Source organism: Euleptes europaea, chromosome 2 (genome assembly GCF_029931775.1).
Source record: "Euleptes europaea isolate rEulEur1 chromosome 2, rEulEur1.hap1, whole genome shotgun sequence".
Classification (NCBI taxonomy): Eukaryota; Metazoa; Chordata; class Lepidosauria; order Squamata; family Sphaerodactylidae; genus Euleptes; species Euleptes europaea.
The window spans coordinates 75843670-75865839 of NC_079313.1; the positions used below are offsets into that span (position 1 = coordinate 75843670).

The 22170-nt window shown below is 45.8% G+C and overlaps 1 protein-coding gene across 1 annotated transcript in view; it reads left to right on the forward strand.

Moving 5' to 3' along the window:
* The window catches only part of SMIM44 (small integral membrane protein 44), a 43609-nt gene extending 25639 nt beyond the window's left edge, over positions 1-17970 (forward strand). The window contains exon 2 of the mRNA XM_056845290.1: positions 17616-17970. Coding sequence (XP_056701268.1) covers positions 17616-17803 — 188 coding nt within the window. The 3' untranslated portion in view covers positions 17804-17970. The remainder of the gene's footprint in view (positions 1-17615) is intronic.
* Positions 17971-22170: the final 4200 nt, after the last annotated feature.

The window sequence follows — 22170 nt, forward strand, 5'->3', positions numbered from 1 at the left end:
CAGCAGCACCACCTATGGGTGTATAATAAACCTTCAACAGCAGCCTACTGACAGATTTTGCTGGATAATTTGTTTTGTCATTTACAGCCATACTGGGAAATGCTCATTTACAATATATTGATCATCTTTCCTTCCCTGGCTCCATCCCTATCAAGTTCATCATCCCCCACCCCCATGGTGGGATGTAAATATGGCATGGGTCAGTTCTCACGGATTTCACTGACGTCCATGGGGCAAATTAAAAGGTGCTACAACAGAGTAGATAGCAGGGCAAAACTTGTTTGTCCTGGAAGCTATTGACATTGTCTTCTCCCCTAGACCCTCTCCCACCCTCAAGGCAGAATCTGGCACCTTGGTTTAATACAGAGCTGGAGAACTGAAGATCACTTGGAGATGTTTAGAATGGCGTTGGAGGAAAGTATGCTACAGAGGTCATTGACAGTCTAGGGACAACAGCAAAGAAATCCTACTTTGGTGCTACCATTGTGTCAACTAATTTGCACCCAACTCAGTTGCTTTAAGATATTTTGGCACTTGCTGGCTCCAAAGTCTGAGTCTTTAAACTCTTAAGTATTGATAATTAGTTGAGACACTTGTGTAAAATCTTTTGCTGAGAGAATCTTTAAAATACATTCCAGTTTGGGTGCTTGTAGTAATATTCTAGAAATGGCCAGTACACCATCCGGTCTGTGTATAGATCATATCCAGTTACTGTGATGGATGCCAACAAGACCTTGGGATCTGTGAAGACCACCACTTGAATTTTGGATCCTTTTCCATCCTGGTTACTGAAATCTTGTAAGGATCACATTAATGTCCCTGGTGCCCATCATAAACCAGTCACTGACTCAGGGCACTTTTCCTTGGCCAGTAAAACAGTCTATTGTCTGCCAACTACTTTAAAAAAAATTGCTAGAGAAGAATGATGTGGCCGGTTATCATACAGTCTCTCAGAGAGGTAGCTGAACAACTCCAGGTCTCTCTGAATGACTCATCTGGTCAGGAATGCACCCACACTTCTATCAATTCTCAGAATGTGCAGAACAGAAATGTTCAAGAGGGCATTTTTATAAAGGAATTAGAATAGTAGAATAACAGAACAGAAAAGTCGCTTTTATAACAGAATAGGATTTTAGTCTACTGCAATGTTCATGATAGGTATCATCTTGTTTTTGTTGCATTGTCTTCTATTTTTGTAATCCACTTTCTTCATTATTTATGTTATGGTAGATCTTGTCTCAGAATGTTTGTTATTTGCATTGTTTCCTCATTCTGTAATCTTGATCCCATTGCTTTGTTCATTGGATGTTTTATGCTGCCTGATTATTATTTTTTTAATATTCTGTAATCTGCCTTAAATCTCAGCCAAAAGGGTTGGCTATAAATAAAGCAAATAAATTGCCATTGTGGATATTGTGATCACCAGAGCACAGAAGAGGTCTAGACTTTGCCCCACTGTTGTCCTCAAGTGTCCCCCTTTATGTTTTCCCCAGATCATAATCTCTCATTGAAACCAGTGGAAGTAATGGATTAAAAATGCAATAGAAAATAAAGATAGCAAATATAAAGAATAAAACAAATAGAAAACAAGCACAATTTTCTGTACATTCTTAATATGATACACCTGTCATTTATGACTCAGGAATAACTAGAAAGGCACAGGGTGACTAGTCTTGCTTCAGTATTTTGCAGTGATTCTTCATTAAAAATAGGGGACATAATGGCACTGCAGTGACTGTTTTTAATAAGCTATGCAGCAGGGATACAAAAGCTATGATTGTCCATTCAGACAGGCTCTGTTTCCTGGGATCTGTCCTTGGCAAAGTGTTGTTCATATTCTGCATTTGAGACAGATTTGTAGGATAACTTTTTATAGTGCTGTTTTGTACACACACATCTGCAGTAGTCTGGCATTCTTCAGATTTCAGCCTGCCTCTAGAAACAAATAGGGTACCTTACATGAAATCCCAGAAGGTCCAAAGGAATTAATCTTATGGGACTAGGACTACTTCTCATCCCTTCCTATAGTTGTCAATGCTTCCCTTGCAGCATTAATTCCTTTTGCCCTGTTTGAAGGTGAACTTTTCACAGGACAAAACCCCATGGCCCAAATACCTTTGTTTCCCTCAACAAATTAAAATCCTGATCCTTTCCCTCTTGTTATATTCTATCCTGAGCAGAATAACAAACAGATTAACTGATCAAGAACTGAGCAGGATACCATTTTCTCATTAAAAAAAATTAGGTCTCTTACTTTTGAATTTCTCTTATATCTACCCCCTGGGCAGCCAACAGAGATCAGAATGCTCTCGATCATATTGCCTGGAAGTTGGAGGGGGGTAGCAGGATCTCACAAGCTAATGAGTTACTTTGCCGCTTCTGTGGCTCTCCTTCAACAGTACCACCAGTGGCTCTTTTTTAAAAACAACAACAATTTTTATTATTTTCCACAATATTATAATCAAACATTTCAACAATTTATAGTTTATCAATAAAGAAAGAAAAAACAGTATTGTTGAAAATACATCCTTGTTACTAAATAAAGAGTAAAAACTTCCCTTTCATCTCCCTCCATCTTTTATAAATCTATTTGCTCTTTTGTATTAAAAATTCTAATCCTAATATTGTTTTGTATATTTAAATATACTTTCTTCGTTCAATATCAGTTCCACTATAATTACAATGTATTCAAACCAGAGATGCTTATTTCATTATTTTAAACCCAATATATCAATTAAGAATTTTGATTATTAAACTTTATACGTAGTAATAAAGAAGTTATTTAAAACTAAAAAACAGAATTAATGCATCATTTTTTACAACAGTATCTTTAGAAAGTGGATTAGATCATTGAGTAACCTTTAAGTTTCCCCATTTGAATTTCAGTTTCACAGTAAACCCTCCAGTAAACCCTTTGCCACTTCTGTGGCTCTCCTTCAACTGTACCACCAGTGGCTCTTGTTCCTGAATCAGGTGCCTCTGGAATGATGGCACCTTCATCACTTCCTTAGAAATCTGCTTCCTTTGCCACAACTGTTTTCATGTGTGTACTTTCCCTGGGAATATTAGCATCTGAGTTGATGATGCTTCCCTGGTAGTAGCCAGCTGCCTGGGAATTAATGAACCACGGCAGTGGTAGCTCATGGAATGCCAAAAAGCCATATTGCAAATTTGAAAAATCTATCTCTGAAGACTGAGCTGTCTCCAGTTCTAGCTGTTTACAAGCATTCTGGTTTGCTTCTTGATTTGTGTTTATCATGCCCAGCTTTAAAGCACCCTGACCCTAAACTTATTGGTCACATCCGAGTACAAAATATTTTCAGTGGGACTCATGTATATAGCTCTATGTAAAATCCTGTACTCACATTTTGTGGAATGGTAGCAAAGCATTATCTCTGTGATCTTGCGGATTCAGAGTTCCTCTTATTACACGGAAATGTATGGTGCATATTCACTTATTTATTGAGATACTTATCCTTCCCTTTTGGGAGGGAAGGTGGCATGGTGTAGTCCAATCTGATCTCAGAAACGAAGCAGGATGGGTACTTGGATGGGAGACCACCAAGAAAGCAATGGTAGACTAATTCTGCTTCTCACTTGCCTTGAAAGCCCCTTGCTTGGGTAACCCTAAGTCAGTTGCAACTTGGCAGCATTTACATACATACCCCGCTGTTCTTCTCAATGGGTGATAAAGCAGCTGACAATATCATTCCCCAATCACTACAACCACTTTGTGAGGTAGGTTTGACTGAAAGGTACAAGGTCACTCAGCAAGCTCTCATGGCACAGTAGAGATTCGAAGCAGAACTTAGTCTAACTCTTTGGCTACTTATATGAAGAAAGAGGTAAGTGGTAATGTGCTGCCCCAGCAGAACGCGAAATGTTACATAGAAAATGTTTGTAGTAGTTAGCCCTTTAAGACTTAGAATCATGGGAAATGTAGTCCAGACCAACACTAGGTCAGATGTGTCTGAACTGCACGCTAATTGGCTATCAGAGCTTCTTCTTCCCACAATTCCTTCTGGCCCGGGTAAATTGAAATCCTTTGTTCTACCAAGACTGAGTCAGAAGAGGAAGGAGGCTCCCAATTCATCTGTTTTTTCACAGACTCTAGATATGTTCTGCATCTACTTCCTGTTCAGCGATGTGTGAGTTGAGAGATTAATCCTTATGCATTTATGTGAAGAAATAATAAAGATGTAATATTTTGGACATTAAGAGTTCTGTTGTCACTACTCAAAAGGGGCCTGGGGGCCGAGCTCCAGGCGCTGGACGAGACAGTGAAAAAACAGTGACTATTAAGAGCCTACGGATATTTTGGATTTATACAGACAGACTGTATCAACAAACTTTATAAACTTGCATGCCTGCTCTGCAAACTGTTTCAGCCCATGCAAACGGCTTGGATTTTAAAAGGACATTTTTCCTGTGCTTGAAGCTGGTCTAGTCTGCATGTGAATTGCAAGGAGATTGCCTATTTGCATTTGTATATGTCTCCAGCTTACCCTCTCCAACTAGCTGAAGAAAGGGTGGGAAACACAGATCTCCCTGCAGTTTGAACAGTTTAAAAGGTTTTAGTCTGCATGCTCCTGTTTTGCAATGTCTACAGCATTCAGCTCACTTCTCCTCTAAGTAACTCCTGGCCTTTAACCTAGCCCACAAGGACATTAAGGCAGGAAGTCTCTGGTTCCCTGAAAGCAAAGCACGCCACGGTCACTGGAGCCCCATACAGCTCAGACAGCTAACGAGGTCCAAGCACCAGACGGCTAACCCTTTGCAAATCAGGAAAAGCTCCCTGTTGTAAGTTGGAGTATAAGAGGCCAAAAGACAACCAGGGAGTGGGGAATCAGGATCCCAACATCAGCATAGAAGGAAAGTTTAGGATCATCACCACCTAGTGCCAGCCCAGAACAACTGAGGCCCGGCAACCGACTCACCCAAGCAGACCAGAACAGCGCCACCTGGTGGACGGCAACGGTACTGCGCCCCCAGAGAGGACAGCACCACCTGGAGGACAGGATGTCCACCAACGTTGCAGCCGTGGGAGCTGACAACCTCCAACCAGGAGACGAAAGCCTGATCGTGGGTCCAGATGGAGCAGACAGCAACCAGTCCACCTCTGCAGCAGCAACAAATCAAATGCACGGAACGACCTCAGTGCATCGGATGCCAATGCTCTCAGCCAAGATGAGAGACTATCTGTTGAGCCAAAAGGATGAGCTTCGCGATAAGGCGGAACGCGCATGGCAGAAGGCGCAACGAGAACTACAGAAAGACACTACTAGCTGCAGCGTAGAGGAACTGCGCGGCCTTCAGGCCCGTCGTGTACAGCTGTACTCACAGTGGTGGGGGAACGAGGATCGAATTTCGATAATCCTGGCCCAACTGGGCTCAGAGGAGGCACCACAGTTCAAGGATCAACGGGAGACCCGAGAGAGATTCCTCGAAGGCGCTGCACAAGACCTAGACGTCCGCATTAAGGCAGCAGAAAAGGGGAACTCGACCACACAGCTCTCCTCTCCACCATCACACCTGGCATCAGTGAAAGACATGCCTTCGACAGCCCACTCCCTTGTTTCTTCAAAACGGCAGTCTTCCAAGGCCCTCTCCCACGTTTCTGGAGGTACCCGCAAGTCCGGGGCCTCTGTCGCCTCGAAGGTTTCTTCCCATGCTGCTAAGGGCTCCCACAGGTCAAGACCTGCCACCTCTAAGGCCCGTTCTCACGTTTCTGGGAGCTCCTATAGGTCAGGATCAGACGCTAGCCTGGCATGCATAGCGCTGGAAGCCAAAGCTGACGCGGCAGCAGCCGCCAAACGAGCAGAGTTTGCCAGGAAGGAAGAAGGCGTGAGAAGGGAAGCGGCATTGCAACAAGCGGAGTATGAGGTTCAGCAAGCCAAACAACGAGCAGAGCAAGAGGTTCGGCAGACCCAACTCCGTGAGGAGCAAGAAGCTTGCGAAGCCAGACAACGAGCGGTACAAGAGGAACGAGAAGCGAGACTACGGACGTTAGCTCGGGAAGGTGAGGCCGCAGAATTGGAGGCCCGGGCTCGGACCTTCGATTTGGCAGCGCGGCTGGATCTGGGTTTCCGGCCTGAGGAGCTAGAAGAAGAGGATACACAGCACCGCGTGCTGTCCTTCGTACAGGAACAGAATGCTCTCATCAGCGTACCAGTGGACATCAGCCAACTCACCGCTCCCGCACCCCAGTCATCCGCTGCTCCTGCAGCTCAGCCACTCCAGTCACCTGCCTTTCCTGCGACTTGGCTCACTGCTCAGTATCCCACACAGCTCATTCATGCCGTTCCACTCCCAGACCCTACCCGCCTCGCCCAGTACAGTGGCAGCTACCTGGGATCACGCAATCTCAGGAAGAATTTGTCCGAGCAGGGTGTGCAGAAGTTCACAGATCGCGTGGAGGACTACTTCTTGTGGAAGGTCATCTACCAGAGGGTCACAGGGGAGATGGGATTGCGAGCAGATGAGGAGTTAACGCTCTTGATCGCATGGCTGGGGCCAGCTTCTTCGGATGCAGCCAAGCGACTCTATGCAGCGCACGTCGAGAACCCTGAAATGGCACTCAGGACAGTGTGGCAAAGGCTTGACGAACGCTATGGCAGACCTACAGACATCGAAAACGTTTTCATGCGGAAACTGAAGGACTTCCCTAAACTGACTTTGAAAGACACTCCCAAACTATGGGACCTACTGGATGTCCTGCTGGAGGTGGAGGCGGCCAAGAAGAATCCACAGCTGTCCGGTCTCGTGTGTTTGGATCAATTCAGCGGACAGGACAGGATTATTGACAAGCTGCCTCTCTTGCTGCGAGAGAAGTGGGGCACAGAAGTGGCTACCTTCAAGGTGAACAACAATAATACCTACCCCCCCTTTTCATTTCTCGTTGACTTCATTAGGAGGACAGCGAGAGACAGGACTGACCCTCACACTGGTTTGGATAAACTCTACGGCGAAGCTCATGAAGAGAAGTTGGCGTCCAGAGACACGAAAGTCAAGGCCACTATCTCTGTGCAGAAGACGGAAGTCTCAGCTGCCACGCTGCGACCTAAGACGGAGAGGCCTGTGGGAGCTTTCTGCCCACTGCACAAGAAGCCACATTCGCTCAATAAGTGCAGAGAGTTCGGGCAGAAAGGGCTGGACGAGCGGAAGGCTCTGGTGAAGGAATACAGATTGTGTTACAAGTGCTGCGAGTCTAAGGACCACTTGGCTAGGGACTGTCCAATCAGCATTCTGTGTTCGGCCTGTGGCAGCAACAAGCATCCCACAGCTCTTCATGCTGACCTCATCTTGTCACAACACCCTATGATGGGCACCACCACACAGGCATCACTGGAGCCTGCAACGGGTCTCCCTGCAATGGCGACGCCAGTGACTACTGCCCCTACTCAGGACAATGCTGTTAGCACCCAGTGTACTCGTATCTGTGGTGCTCCAACGAAGCAGAGAACCTGTCATCAAGTGTGCCTTGCTAGAGTTTTTCCCACGGAACGCCCTGACGAGGCTGTGAAGATGTATGTGGTGCTCGATGGGCAAAGTAATCATTCGCTAGCCAGTCCTGCATTCTTCCAGCTCTTCCACCTGGATGGTGACGAGATACAGTACACCCTCAAAACGTGTGCTGGTGTCCAGCTCACGGCGGGGAGGACAGCCAGTGGATTCCAGATTGAAGCACTGGAAAGTGGTGCTCAGTTCCATCTCCCAACGCTATTAGAATGTGATGCGCTACCAAATGACCGCGGACAGATTCCCACACCAGATGTCGCACTCTGCCACCCTCATCTGCGGCCTATTGCTGACCACATACCTGACCTGGACCCCGAAGCGCAAATCCTGCTGTTGCTGGGAATGGATTGTTCTGACATGTTCTTATGCCACGAACAAGTCAGAGGTCCTCCCGGCTCTCCGCATGCTCAGAAGTTGGAACTGGGATGGGTTATCATGGGGAACGTGTGTGTGGACCGCCTCCAAACCCCAGCCACCGTCAGCATCTTTGCCACGAACATCCTGGACAATGGCCGTGCTCCTCATGGGAAGCCATGCCCGGATCATTTCACAATCACTGAGAAAAGTCTCTATACCTTAGGCTCCACAGTATTCCAGGTGACCAAGGGCGACAATGAGCCAGCCTTGCCCATTGAAGACAAACAGTTCCTGAAGCTGATGGAGTCAGACCTCGAAAAGAATAAGGAAGGAAGTTGGGTCGCACCACTCCCCTTTCGAACACCCAGGCAGCCCGACCGGCCCGAGACGAGGTATGACCTCTTAGCCCCAGATCAGGATACTGACGTGAGGCCCGAAGTTTCCTGCATGCGGACTGAAGCGAGGACAGGACTCCAGTTAGGGACACAACGTTTCCACCGCTACTCCACCTGGGCAGCGCTCGTTCGGGGAGTAGCCCGCCTGATCCACTTTGTCTGCCACAGAAACTCTGAGACAGTGTCACCAGACGAACGACACCACGCAGAATGGCTGATTCTGTCAAGCATACAGCATCAGGCCTACTCAGAGGAAATCAGGTGCCTTGAGAGCAGGAGAGCAATCCCGAAGACCAGCACCCTCGTTAAGTTAAATGTTTACCTCGACCAGCTGTTGAAAGTGGGTGGGCGTTTGAACAGAGCGGACCTAGCTTCAACAGTAAAGAACCCCATCGTCCTTCCAGCACGGCAGCATATCACCATCCTTTTGGTGAAGTATTATCATGAATCAGTCCACCACCAGGGACGGCATTTCACAGAAGGCGCCGTCAGAGCGGCTGGACTATGGATTGTGGGCGCGAAACGATGCATAGCAGCCATCATTAGCCAGTGCGTAAAGTGTCGCAAACTCAGAGGGAAGCATCAGCACCAGCTGATGGCAGACTTGCCAGCGGATCGACTCAGCATGGACCCTCCCTTCACCAACGTAGGGCTTGACATCTTCGGACCCTGGAACATAGTTGCACACAGGACGAGAGGAGGACAAGCTTGTAACAAGCGATGGGCAGTGCTTTTCACGTGCCTGAGCATACGAGCTGTCCATATTGAAGTGGTCGAGTCCTTGGATGGTTCCAGCTTCATTAATGCCCTCAGACAATTCTTCGCTGTGCGCGGACCTATCAAGATGCTCCGTTCCGACCGTGGCACAAACTTCGTGGGAGCCTGCAGAGAGCTGGGGATACGAGGGACTGCAGACTTTGATCCAGCCCTCAGCTCCTACTTGATCTCCCAGGACTGTACATGGACATTCAACCCACCCCATGCATCCCACATGGGAGGTGTATGGGAACGCATGATAGGAGTAGCACGTCGCATCCTAGATTCCATGCTGATGGGAACTCAGTCACTCTCCCACGAAGTCCTAACTACTCTTCTGGCAGAGGTTGCTGCCATCATCAACGCCAGACCCTTGGTTCCGGTTTCCTCAGATCCTGACCACCCAACGGTACTGACACCAGCCACCTTGCTGACGCAGAAGACTGGAGACTGGCCAGCACCCCCAGGGGACTTTGTCGCTAAAGACTTGCACAAGCAGCAATGGCGACAGGTTCAGGTGCTAGCTGACACCTTCTGGAAGCGATGGCGACAAGAATACCTCCCACTTCTGCAAGGCCGCCACAAGTGGAAAACCTCTACACCTGATCTACACGAGGGAGATGTGGTCCTGTTGAAAGACAAGGAAGCTCCTCGGAATGCATGGCCTATGGGACTTGTAGAGAAGGCCATACCAAGCGCAGATGGGCGAGTTCGCAAGGTCGAAGTACGCGTCATCAAGCCAGATGGCGCCAAGACTCTTCCCAGACCAATCACTGAAGTGGTGCTTTTGTGCGCCAAAGAATAATTCCGGTGAATCCTGTTAGACCGTGTGCATGTTATTTGGATATGCAACCTAGTTGTGTGTAGTATTGTATAATCCCAGTTAGACTTGTTATATTAACCATAGTATGCATGCAGTTAGTGGAATTCATAAGAATTCCAGGCGGGGAGTGTGCTGCCCCAGCAGAACGCGAAATGTTACATAGAAAATGTTTGTAGTAGTTAGCCCTTTAAGACTTAGAATCATGGGAAATGTAGTCCAGACCAACACTAGGTCAGATGTGTCTGAACTGCACGCTAATTGGCTATCAGAGCTTCTTCTTCCCACAATTCCTTCTGGCCCGGGTAAATTGAAATCCTTTGTTCTACCAAGACTGAGTCAGAAGAGGAAGGAGGCTCCCAATTCATCTGTTTTTTCACAGACTCTAGATATGTTCTGCATCTACTTCCTGTTCAGCGATGTGTGAGTTGAGAGATTAATCCTTATGCATTTATGTGAAGAAATAATAAAGATGTAATATTTTGGACATTAAGAGTTCTGTTGTCACTACTCAAAAGGGGCCTGGGGGCCGAGCTCCAGGCGCTGGACGAGACAGGTAAAATAATTGAGGTGGGGGGCTTATTTTTCTCCCCTCACTCTTTTGTTCACACTTGCTCCCCTGAACAGGGGCCTGGAGACAATCCATATGAGGAAAGGCTGAGGGAGTTGGAAATGTTTAGTCTGGAGAAGAGGAGGCTGAGCAGGGACACAATTGCTCTCTTTAAGTATTCAGAGGACTGTCACTTAGAGGAGGGCAGGGAGCTGTTCCTGTTGGCAGCAGAGGATAGGACTCGCAATAATGGGTTTAAATTGCAGGCAGAAAGGTATTGGCTGGGTATTAGGAAAAAATGTTTTACAGTAAGAGTTGTATGACAGTGGAATCAGCTTCCTAGGGAGGTGGTGCGCTCCCCCTCACTGTAGGGCTGTTGGAAAAAAAAATTCGGAAAAATTCGGATCCGGCAAAATCCGGCTTGTTTTGATTCGGGAAATGCCCAAGTCCAAACTCCCCCGCTTCGGTTCCATGGAATTCGGCACGAGTTTTGAGTTCGGGAACAAAATTCAGCCGAATAACCCCCCCTTTCCTGGGGCTCCCAGGAAAGCGGGTGGGTGGCTCTTTGAACTGTTCCGCGCTGCCGTGGCTGGCAGCGCAGAGCAGTTTAAACACCCCCACCCCCCTTCTCGGGACTCCCCGCTTGTCAGCTGGGCGGTGGGACTACCCAGCTGACAAGCGGGGAGTCCCTGGAAGGGGGTGGGGGTGTTTAAACTGCTCCTCTCTGCCTGGGCTGGCAGCGCGAAGCAGTTTAAAGACCCCCCCTTCCCGGGACTCTCTGCTTGTCAGCTGGGCGGCTGGACTACCCAGCTGACAAGCGGGGAGTCCCAGGAAGGAGGGGGTCTTTAAACTGCTCCGAGCTGCCTGGGCAGGCAGCATGGAGCAGTTTAAACACCCCCACCCCCCTTCCAGGGACTCCCTGCCAGCCCTACCTCACTGGCAGTTTTTAAGCAGATGCTGGACAAGCATATGTCAGGGGTGCTCTACGCTTATCCTAGATTAAACAGGGGGTTGGACTAGATGGCCTGTATGGACCCTTCCAACTCTATGATGCTATGATTCTATGATCCTCATACTGCCAGTAAGCTCAATCCAGGTTTTGTTGTTGTTGTTGTCCCATGCAAATTCAAAACACACCTTTTCCTACTATGTTTATAATAAGATCTCCTTCCCTGGAGTTTTTTAAGAAGAGGTTAGATGGTCATCTGTCAGCAATGCTGATTCTCTGACCTTAGGCAGATCATGAGAGGGAGGGCATCTTGGCCATCTTCTGGGCATGGAGTAGGGGGTCACTGGGGCTGTGGGGGGGAGGTAGTTTTGAATTTCCTGCATTGTGCAAGGGGTTGGACTAGATGACCTTGGTGGTCCCTTCCAACTCTGTGATTCTATGAAAAATCTGTGCAACCCTCATAGGGTTGCACGGGAGATATGCCACCCAAAAGGTGGCATATCTCGGCCCCCCAAAAGGGGGTGTTCCCAAGCCGTAATGGCAGCCCCACCCCCTGGCTGGCACCGGGATGCCCCGGGAATGCCTCCTAGGATGCTGCGGCAGCCTTTGCCGGTGTCCGGCCCTGCACACCGGCGTTAGGGCCACAAATGCTGGTGTGTGCCACCCAGACGCCAGTGCTGTGGGCATTTGCGCCCGGCACAGGCCTTTGCCAGCCTCCAAAATCCTTTGGTCCCAGCTGCCAGCACATCTCAGGAATGTGCTGTAAGACCATACAACAAGACCAAACCATACAACAAAACAAAACCTTTCCTTTGCAAACAGGTCTGTGATCTGGGCAACTGATGGAGAACAGAAGTCTTTTAGTTTTGCCCCCGAAATTCAGAGGATATCTGGGAAACTGTTTTTGTCAGCTTCCTCTCAAAGTGAAGGCACAGACCCTTTAAACTTGCTTAACTGAGGCAAGTGCCCTGGGATGCTGGAAATCCAGATGGTTCCCTAATTTTGCCTGTCTGACAGACACCTAGCATGTTAAATTTAAAGCACATGCCCATGACTCTGTTTACAGAATGAATTATGTTTGCTTGTGGCCGAACTGGCCACACGCTCGCTTTGCGGAACGCTTTGTCACTCTGTGACTACAAAGAAGAACAGCTGTTGCTTTCCAGCACTGCTAAAACATTAGGCCACTTTCTGGCAAAGAATACTTGGAGTGGCAGCAAGTCTCTTTTGACAGGCTTAATTTGGTTTATACCTCCCTGAGGAATTAACAGTTCAATTTACTTTGCATGCTACAGTCAGTTCTTCTGAGGTTGAAGAGTAGCTTTTTTTTTTCCTTCCTTGCAAAGTGGAGAGATGTCTCAGGGCTTGCAGGCTGAATAAATGCCAAGCGATGGAAGGTGCTGAGGGACCTGGGGATCCACCATCCCTGAGGATATTTAATTAGGGAAGAGATTCTAGTGTAGTCTCGCACTATGAGATTGCAGCAGTTCTAAAGCCCACTAGAAAAGTGAGAAAGAGAGAGGCTACGTCAGCCCAGAAGACTCTTCTGTATTGTAACCAAGTATCGTACCACTAGGATAGTGGAATGCTACTGTAGCAGAAAACTGGGGTTCGTGGGGGAGAGCGAGACCCGAGACCATTGTCAAGAAAAACAGTTTTATTCACAGCTGCTGCTCAGCTTACTTTAACAAGCAAAAATCACTGAGCCTCGATTGTACTGGGGAAGAGACATTTATCCCAAATCCATGCTCTGACGGGGCACGTCAACATTCTGTGCTTATCTGGTTGTTTTACATAGTCTGGAGCCTAAGAGCTCAGTGGTTCCATCCAGTTCCCGTTATCGTTCACCATGACTTTCCATGACTTTTCCCCTACTATCTTAACACACACATAGCTAGCTTGTATCGAAGCAGACATTTCCCCCCTCCTGCCTTACTACTAATGTTGTTTCCATTCATTGGGAACATAAGGATTGTTTTCCTCAATAAATGAGGGGGTAATAATTCCTCCAAATGCAGAATAATGAACGCTATGCTACCAGTGGGCTGTTTCCTTGGCTATCTTACAGCAGCGTTCTTTTCAGGAGCATCAACATGACATCTTCTGTTTGTCCTTTTCTATGTTTTTTTTTTCTCATTTCACTGCAATCTTTCCCAAATCTGGCTTGGCATAATCTTTTCAGAAAGATCACAGTCTTTGGATGCTGTGTGGATGGGAACATGTGCATATTTGCATGCTCTCCCACATGGGTGCCATTTCCCAACACTCACCACCACCAGATAGCTTGTTTCAGGTTCTTCCATTAAAAAATTCAGAATTTCTAGATAATAATACTATAGTATTACAACACAGTAAAGAATTATAACATTATAACACTGTATTGCCATGATTGCCTAGTTTCCTGCTTTTGTTTATTTACAAATGATGTATCTGGCTTTTTCATTGCAAAATAATAAGGAGAAAGGTACAGGCTGCTAGAAACTTAGAGCACTTTCACACATCCTAAATAATGCACTTTCAATCCACTTTCAATGCACTTTAACAATCATTTGCTAGTGGATTTTGCCATTTCACACAGTAAAATCCAGCTGCAAAGTGCATTGAAAGTGGATTGAAAGTGCATTATTTAGGATCTGTGAATTGCCCCTACTTTTAAAAAATGTAAGCTGGGAGCTGGTCAATTGTAGCAACAGATCATCATAACGCTATTGCAATCCAGCAATTTTTTTTTAAAAGCCCTCCAGTGGATGGGGGGAAAGGTGGCCATGAGAAGCTAAGGCAAGGGAAGTATAGGGAAACTGCTGTGTGGATGCTCCATTGCTCCTGAAAATGCCTCTGCATGCACCACAGCAATGACAGCTACACAAGGAATCATCTCCATGTGGAAGCAGCTGTTGTTATAAGAGGTGTTGTTTGTGCACACTTGGCTTCAGGCAACCTAGTTAATCAAAGGCAGTAGCATGTAGCATCCATAACACATAAAGAGCATTCTCTGTGCATCACAGTTACAGCTACCAGTGTAGCTTGGTCTGAAATATGCTCCCAACAGACTTTACCAATGTGACCGATACAAGATAATTTCTCCATCTTCTGCCCAGACTGTCAGTATTCTGTATTCCATGAACTACACCACGGATTTCATTACTGTCAAATTTTTTGTTGTGAAGGGAAGGCAAGTATAATAGACACACTTGGCTGAAACAGAACCTGAGAGTCTAATGGGTAGGACAAAAACTGTAGATTTGGTCATACCTTGGCATTATCTAATAAATCACTGTATTTAGCCCTTTAACCAGCCTTTAAAGTCCTATACCAGCAATTCTGAAGTTAACCTATGGGGTGCTGTGTACACATGACACCAAACCTCTCACAAAATTAGTTATATGAACAGGTTGACCATTACTGGGTAGACAATGATGAGTAATATGAACAGGCGTTCAGATAAGAATGAACCATGAGCTGACCTGAATAATACCCATTCTTCTATATAGTTAAACTAATCTCTGAATACCATAATTTCTGACATTCAGTGACTACCAGAAACATTAAAAATTGGCTATTATTCTAGCCCCTCATTATCTGCTTTCAATTTCCTGGGCACTTGGGAGTGGTATCACAATAGAGAGGAGTGCTTTGTGGGACATGCTCTGGAACAGCAGAAGGGCTGGGTAATCTCTCTTGCTCTGCCTATTATTCCCCCTTGGAAGGTGGGGAGAAAAGTCCCTTGTGTCTTCTTTCCTTTTCCAACTTTCAAGAGGTAGACTCGTGAGGCCACCATGCCCCCACCCTGCCTACCTTGGTTTTGCCAGGCTTTGTAAACAAAATTAATATATGGATACACACACAGGGTTCGCATCTGATTTGTTTATGGGGTATAATTTAGGAAGGAGTGCAAAGGGGAAAGAGATAAGGGTGAATGTCAACATCTCCCCCTTCATGTCTAATTTTGTAGGTGGGGATTAGAGGGGAAATGGGAGAGAAGTGTAGGGGAGAGGAGAAAAGGGGGAAGTGTTTGTCAGTGTAGGAGAGAAGGGGATACACCTCCGCACAACCTTTCATGCCTTAACATTTACACCATGGGTGTCAAACTCGTTTGTTATGAGGGTCAGATATAACATAAATGTCAGTTGGTCGTGCCGGGCCATGCCTCGCCAGTCCAGATCGAGAGTGGAGATGGGGTGGCTACCTTGGCTGGTGAGCCCACAGGGGGCTCCCCAGTCCAGATCGAGAGTAGTGGGGTGGCTGCCTCGGTTGGTGAGCCCCCAGCGAGCTCACCAGCCCAGATTGGGACTGGGGGCTAGGTGGTTGCCTTGGCTGGCTTGCAGGCCAGATAAAAGCTCTCAAGGGACCGGATCTGGCCTGTGGGCTGTATGTTTGACATCACTGATTTAAATGCTTTTGCTGGGTAAGGTGGTTCTAACTTATATAGCTGGTCATGTATGCTCTTGTTTCACTTCAATATACAGACTTTCTGGTTTGCGCCACAAGATTTCCATGAGTTGTAGATTGTTACCTTAGTTAACCACTATTTTAAAATTAAAGTTAATTGCATTTATTGTATAATATAAAATCTCTGTACTGCATCCCTGAAAATATTCCAATTGTCAGTTTGAAGTACACTGCTTAAGATATAATTGCCATTTTTGCATGGTCAATTTTGATGCTCACTCACAGCTCTTTTTTAAAATGCGACTTTAAAAATGCCTATTCACGGTTCCTGCACAAAAGGAGAAATTCCACCCCCCACTTGTCTGCTCCTTCGTTCCTGTTTGCATGACCATTAGCATGTGCACAGCTTACGCACCGCTATTATTTTGCATGGTTCCTTCAGGGGATTCTTCTCGGCTGCAGAAGAGCAAACACAAAATATCGCGTTATAGGGGCTCTTAAGTAATGCAAAGCAGGTATGCGCCGGCTTTGCAGTCACTTCCAGAATGACGGTTCAGCGAGAAAAATTCAAAAAAATATGCAGGGCAATTTAGCCTGGAACACGCTGCTAATTACCATGCAAAAAAGGCCACTGATTTCTAGCCTTGACCTAAGTTTTATTTTTATTTATTTATATGTTTATCTACATAAGTCACTAATGTTCCACTTTTCCAACAAATGTCCAAAGCACCACAGAATACATTAATATTAATAAATGTAATGTTAATGACATTTAAATATTTCTCCGGAAACTGTAGGCTAATTTCCATGAACCCATGTTATGTTGTTTGGTAATTAATGGGGAAGGAGGGATTGTACCTTGCCTGGGTCACAAAATACTTTGAAACTGGCCATAACCCTGATAATTTACAGAATTCTGTTGGGGGGAGGTTGAGATTTCCAAATTGTTCCCTCCTCCCACAATTCCTCACGTTCTCAGAAATAAGTCCCATTTTCTTCAACGAGGTTTACTCCCAGGATAGTAAGGACTGCAGCCATAGTCTCTCACACACATATAGCTCTTCACAGCTTCCCTTTGCCCAATTTAAAACTATAATAAAGGAAATTAATTAAAATTTAACCTATAAAATCAACCAAATGTAGGGTTGCCAACCTCCAGGTACTAGCTGGAGATCGCCTGCTATTACAACTGATCTCCAGCTGATAGTGATCAGTTAACTTGGAGAAAATGGCCGCTTTGGCAATTGGACTTTATGGCATTGAAGTCCCTGCCCTCCCCAAACCCTGCCCTCCTCACGCTCCGCGCCAAAAATCTCCCGGTATTTCCCAACCTGGAGCTGGCAACTCTAACCAAATGACATTTCTGTGCATATACTTAATTACGTACTAGAGTGTGTCAGACTTGGGCTACAGAGGCTGGGGCCCAAATCCCTGCTGAACCGTTAACCTTGATCAGTAACTGAAGAAGTGAGCTGTGAGTCACAAAAGCTCATAGCCTGCCAGAATTTTTGTTGGTCTTTAAGCTGCAGTACTCTCCTTCTATGTAAATCATTTCACACTACCTTAGGTTCCTCAGAGGAAAAGCAAGATACAAAGGTAATAAATGTGCACGTATATAACAGTCTTTGTGAATATAGTTAGTGGTCCCTTTTTGCTGTGAGATGTTTCAGAAAGGGAAATGTGTATAAACTTACTGCTGCGTGCAAAACAGATTCTCTGGTTCAGGACTTGAGTACTTCTTCTAGCTTGATTGCTAGACAGAACAGCAGGCCTTGAACAAGCCCTAAATGATCATGCTCCAGAGGCCAAACAATCAGGGAATCTTTGCTCCTTTCCCCATGTTGGTATAATGCACACCTCTCTGTTTTGTTATGCTTGCAGACTGGATGTTTGGCCCCAACCCTGACAATGACAGTAACAAGACTGACGTGAACTGCATTAGCAATAACATCAATGAGATGGGTGAGATTCATGAGATGCGACACCACCAGGAGCACCACCATCAAGATGTAGTTATTTCCATCCAGGAAACTTCTTGCCATCTACCCCAGCAGACATGCCCAAGCTGATCCTTGGCTATAGAGAAAGTACTCTGGGAGGGCGGAGGGCAAAGAGACGATGGGGTCTCTTTTTTAGAAGACTTTTTTTCCTCTCAAGTGACTTTGCAATTATTGATGAGGGCTACTTTCTAGATGGTTGGGAACCTTGAATTAATACTAGCATACAAAATCACCTTCATTTGAGTCCATCCACCCAGCAGTGCATCTAGCTACTGCTAAGCAGCCACTGTCTACAAGTTCTATCCATCCCAGTAAACACTGTGACTTATGCAATGCCAGCGGGTTGCAGCTTTGAGAGTCTCTCCACGCATATCATTCCTGGGGAAGATGTAAACAGAAGGAAACCGGCGAGGCATCCCACAGATTCTTTGGCATCATAATATCGCATAAGCTGTTGTCTCTTTCTGAGCGGCATTTTATCTACTGGAAGACGTCGTGCGGATTAAACACAGAGGTGTTTGACAAGTGTAACTTCTCCTGCCACACTATGATGGGGAGTCCCACTGCCCGGGTTAAACCGTGTGCTGCGTCGCAGCTGTTAAAGGCACAGAAGCCTGCTTTGGGTCTGGAGTTGGTAATCCTACACACCGAGGGGCTTGGAAGGAAATAAGCACAGCTGCTTTAAAATATGGACTCTGTTTCCCGGCAGAAGATGAGCCCTTGGCTGCATACTTGGACGGCACTGCCAGTTTCAAGTGGGGCATCCCAAAATGCAAGAGAATAGTGGATGCACCACACTCCTCATTTCTGCTGCTAGTTCTCCTTCTGGGTAGTTTAATGTCTTTTCTGTGAAATAGTCTGTGTGTGTGCGTGCACACTCATGCACACATTCCCACCGTTTTCTATGTAAAATACCTTGTTGTTCCTATGGGTTTGCAGTCTGTTTCTTCTTCTTCTTTTTTGAGTGCAATAATAAATACAAAATTTTTAAAAGAGCTCACTCTGAGATGGCTGGTTCTTTGTTGTTGTTTTAAAACATTCCTCCTTTCATTCTCAGCCTTTGCTGTTTACCCCTGATGTTTGATGTTTGTGTCTTCTGGAGCATGAAAGCAGGAGTACACACCAGGGATGCTTGGGCAGGAACAGGGCATCTGCTCCCAGCGCTTCCCCCAAGAGTCCCTTGGTGGGATGAGAAGAGGCTATGGTCATAGATAAAGAGAAGGGCGTGAATAGTTCTTCTTCATTCTTCCTTACTTCCAGGAGATGATGATAATATTGTAAACTCTCACTATGCTGATCTCTGGCCTTTCTTACCCTACAGGAGACTGGAAGAGAATTTGTAATCATACGTCCCGCAAAATATTCAACAGGATCAGGGCAGCCAAGAGCCCTCATGCACCCTTGGATGAAGATTCCATCTCGGCCACCCTATATGACATTGATTCAAACCAATTATTATAAAAAAAAACAAATCATTTGGCTTCTTGATACCAACGGACTAGGGTTCCCAACCTCCAGGCGCTAGCTGGTTACCCCCCCCCCTTTAACCTTTCCCAGGGCCTTACCTTTTCACCCCAAGGCCTTCATGTCTCTAGACGAAGGGGGACGGAAAGTTGCCATAACTTTTTGTGTGGTCAGAGGCTATGTGCCATTAATAGCTCTGTGACAGGAAGAAATTATTTCTGAGACTATGCTGTAGTTAAAGAGATAAAACCTTTGCCTATGGTAACCCTGGTGTCACTGGGCCAGGGATAGCAATAGGGTTGCCAACCTCCAGATGGCACCTGGAGATATCCTGCTATCACAGTTGATCTCCAGACAACCAAGATCATTTCCCCTGGAGAAAAATGGCTGCTTTGGAGGGTGGACTCTATGGCATTATACATGCAAAGGTCCCTCCCCTCCCCAAACCCCACCGTCCCCAGACTCCACCACCAAAATCTCCAGGTATTTCCCAACCCAGAGCTGGCAACCATAGATAGCAATGACCAGCCCCAAGGATATATTATGCCACTTGAACTGGGCAACATTATGATGGGGCAACACTAGATAATTTCAGATGCAGCTGTAGGGTTGCCAACTTCCAGGTACCATCTGGAGATCTCTTGCTGTTACCAATGATCTCCAGCTGACAGAGATTAGTTCCCCTGGAGAAAATGGCCGCTTTGACAACTGGACTCTATGACATTGAAGTCCCTCCCCTCCAAAAACCCGCCCTCCTCAGGCTCCACCCCAAAAACCTCCCGCCAGTTGTGAAGAGGTACCTGGCAACCCTAACCATGACTAGAATAATAATTATTCATTAGGTAAGAAACAGTAAAGGAAAGGGGGCAGGATTGTTAAAGAATAGATTTCACTTAACTTATGGTTTACACTGTGCAGATTTCAATATAAGATTGGGTGGGGGGTGAGAGCAAGATTAATGAGAAAGACTACCCAACCAGGGGACCTAGCCAGAATGCTCAAGTGCACTATAAATATCGATAATAAATAAATATAAATTTAAATACTGTTCTCTCAGAACTCTCTCAGCCCATGCAGAGGCAGGCAATGGCAATCCACCTTTGAACATCTCTTGCCTTGAAAACCCTACAGGGTTGCCATAAATCAGCTATGACTTCACAGCACTTTACACACAGAGAGAGATCATGAGTCACAAATTACTCAGATCGCAGGAATTGTAGGAATTACAGCCACCCTCTTCCCATTTTAAAAGCATCTATGGAAATGAATAGGCAATTAATACATGGCGTAACTTGAATACAATGTGTTAAATCCTATCAAGGAGAGTTTTAGAACCCATGTAGCGGAACACACAAAGTCGGGGTCGCTATCTTGACACTTATGATTTTTAAAAAATCATTGCGGTGCTAACATTTACGTGTGGCACTTCTAAAATAAGTGATCCTTTCACTGTTCTGCTCTTGAGTAATTTTATCGAATAATATAGTTCAGGTGCAGGTGTGACAATTTCCCACAGGGTAAAAAACACATAATTTAGAGAGAAATAGGAGGAAAATCCACCCTTGTATTAGACCTCAACCAATCCCACTGCCATCAATTAGGTGTTCAAAAGGCTGATAAAAATTTTGAAGCATAAATAATCCAAGTTAAGTAATGTTCATTATGCTCATAGAGGGTTGCTTCAGACATTCATTGAGGCACGTGGCACAGTTCTTCCAAAGCCAAGACCCTAAGAAGGCCTCAAGTGTGCTGGGTTTTACATCTAGGGGTACTGATTAAAAAATTGCATTTATGCCAGGGAGGTAGGACTGCCAGGGAGAAAGGCTCCCATGGATTTCTAGCAACAGTTCAATGAAACATACATTTTCTCAGGAAGCCAAGCAGACAGTGTGAAGAATTAAGACTATGGCACAGAACACAAGAAATGTAAAATTGAATCTTTATATTGTTCTGCACAGACTCTCATTCTTTTCTATAAACATCACATGCATAAAGAAGGAATGAGGGAGAAGAGACAGAAAGGAAGGTTGATGAGAAGAAGGGGCATGGGGAGAGTGGGGCGGGGTTAGGATCTTAGAGGTAAATTAAACCTGAGAGAGATAGACAGAGTAGAATTATGATTTTGTGGGGACAGAGAAAGTGACATACAGTAAAGGTGCAAGAGGATCCTGTGCTCCTCTGATTTGGGTGACAGGGTTGTGCAAAAAAAAAAAAATCTTTAAATTTCGGGTTTATTGGGCCTGATTTTTTTGGTAAACCTGGAATAAGCCGAACACCCATACCGGTAAATTTTGGTATTCAGCTTATTTTCAAGTTTACTGAAAAATTCAGGCCCATTATAGTCTATGGGAATTTTTTTCAAAGCTCCTGTGGAGTCATTTTTGGAGGTAGAGTCACCAAATTTGCAGTATAGCTGCATGGGACTCTCCTTAGATGGTCACCAAAATTTGGTGAACTTTGGGACAAGGGGTCCAATTTTATAGGCCCTCAAAGGTGTCACCCTCCCATCCTCCAGGCATTTGCGAGCCAAGCTGTCCATCGGTTTTCAGGTTCAGAAGTTCAGTGTTGCCAAGGATTGGTGGAAAAAGCTGATTGGCAGGCTGGCGCCTTAAAGTCTGGGGGCTCTGTTCGTATCTGGGGCGCATAGCATGATGTCCATGCAAATTAGTTTCCAAACTGAGGAAAATGGCTTAAATGTAAGAAAAATAACTCACAGAAAACATTTCTTTTGGTGGCAAATGACATCCTGTGAACAGTCCTTTATTATTGTCATCAAAATCTGATTTCAAGAGATAGTCACAGTACGGGGAAACAAAGCCTCTACTCGGGGCGACCTTCAGTTTGAGAGCAGGTTTTCAGGTGGGGTGATATCAGAGCCAGCCGAAGTCTCAACCATGGGGGCTGTCTGAAGGAGATTGCTCATCAGCCTGGGTGAGGGAGTCTCCTTTAGAAGTCTGTAGAAGCCAGTTCTT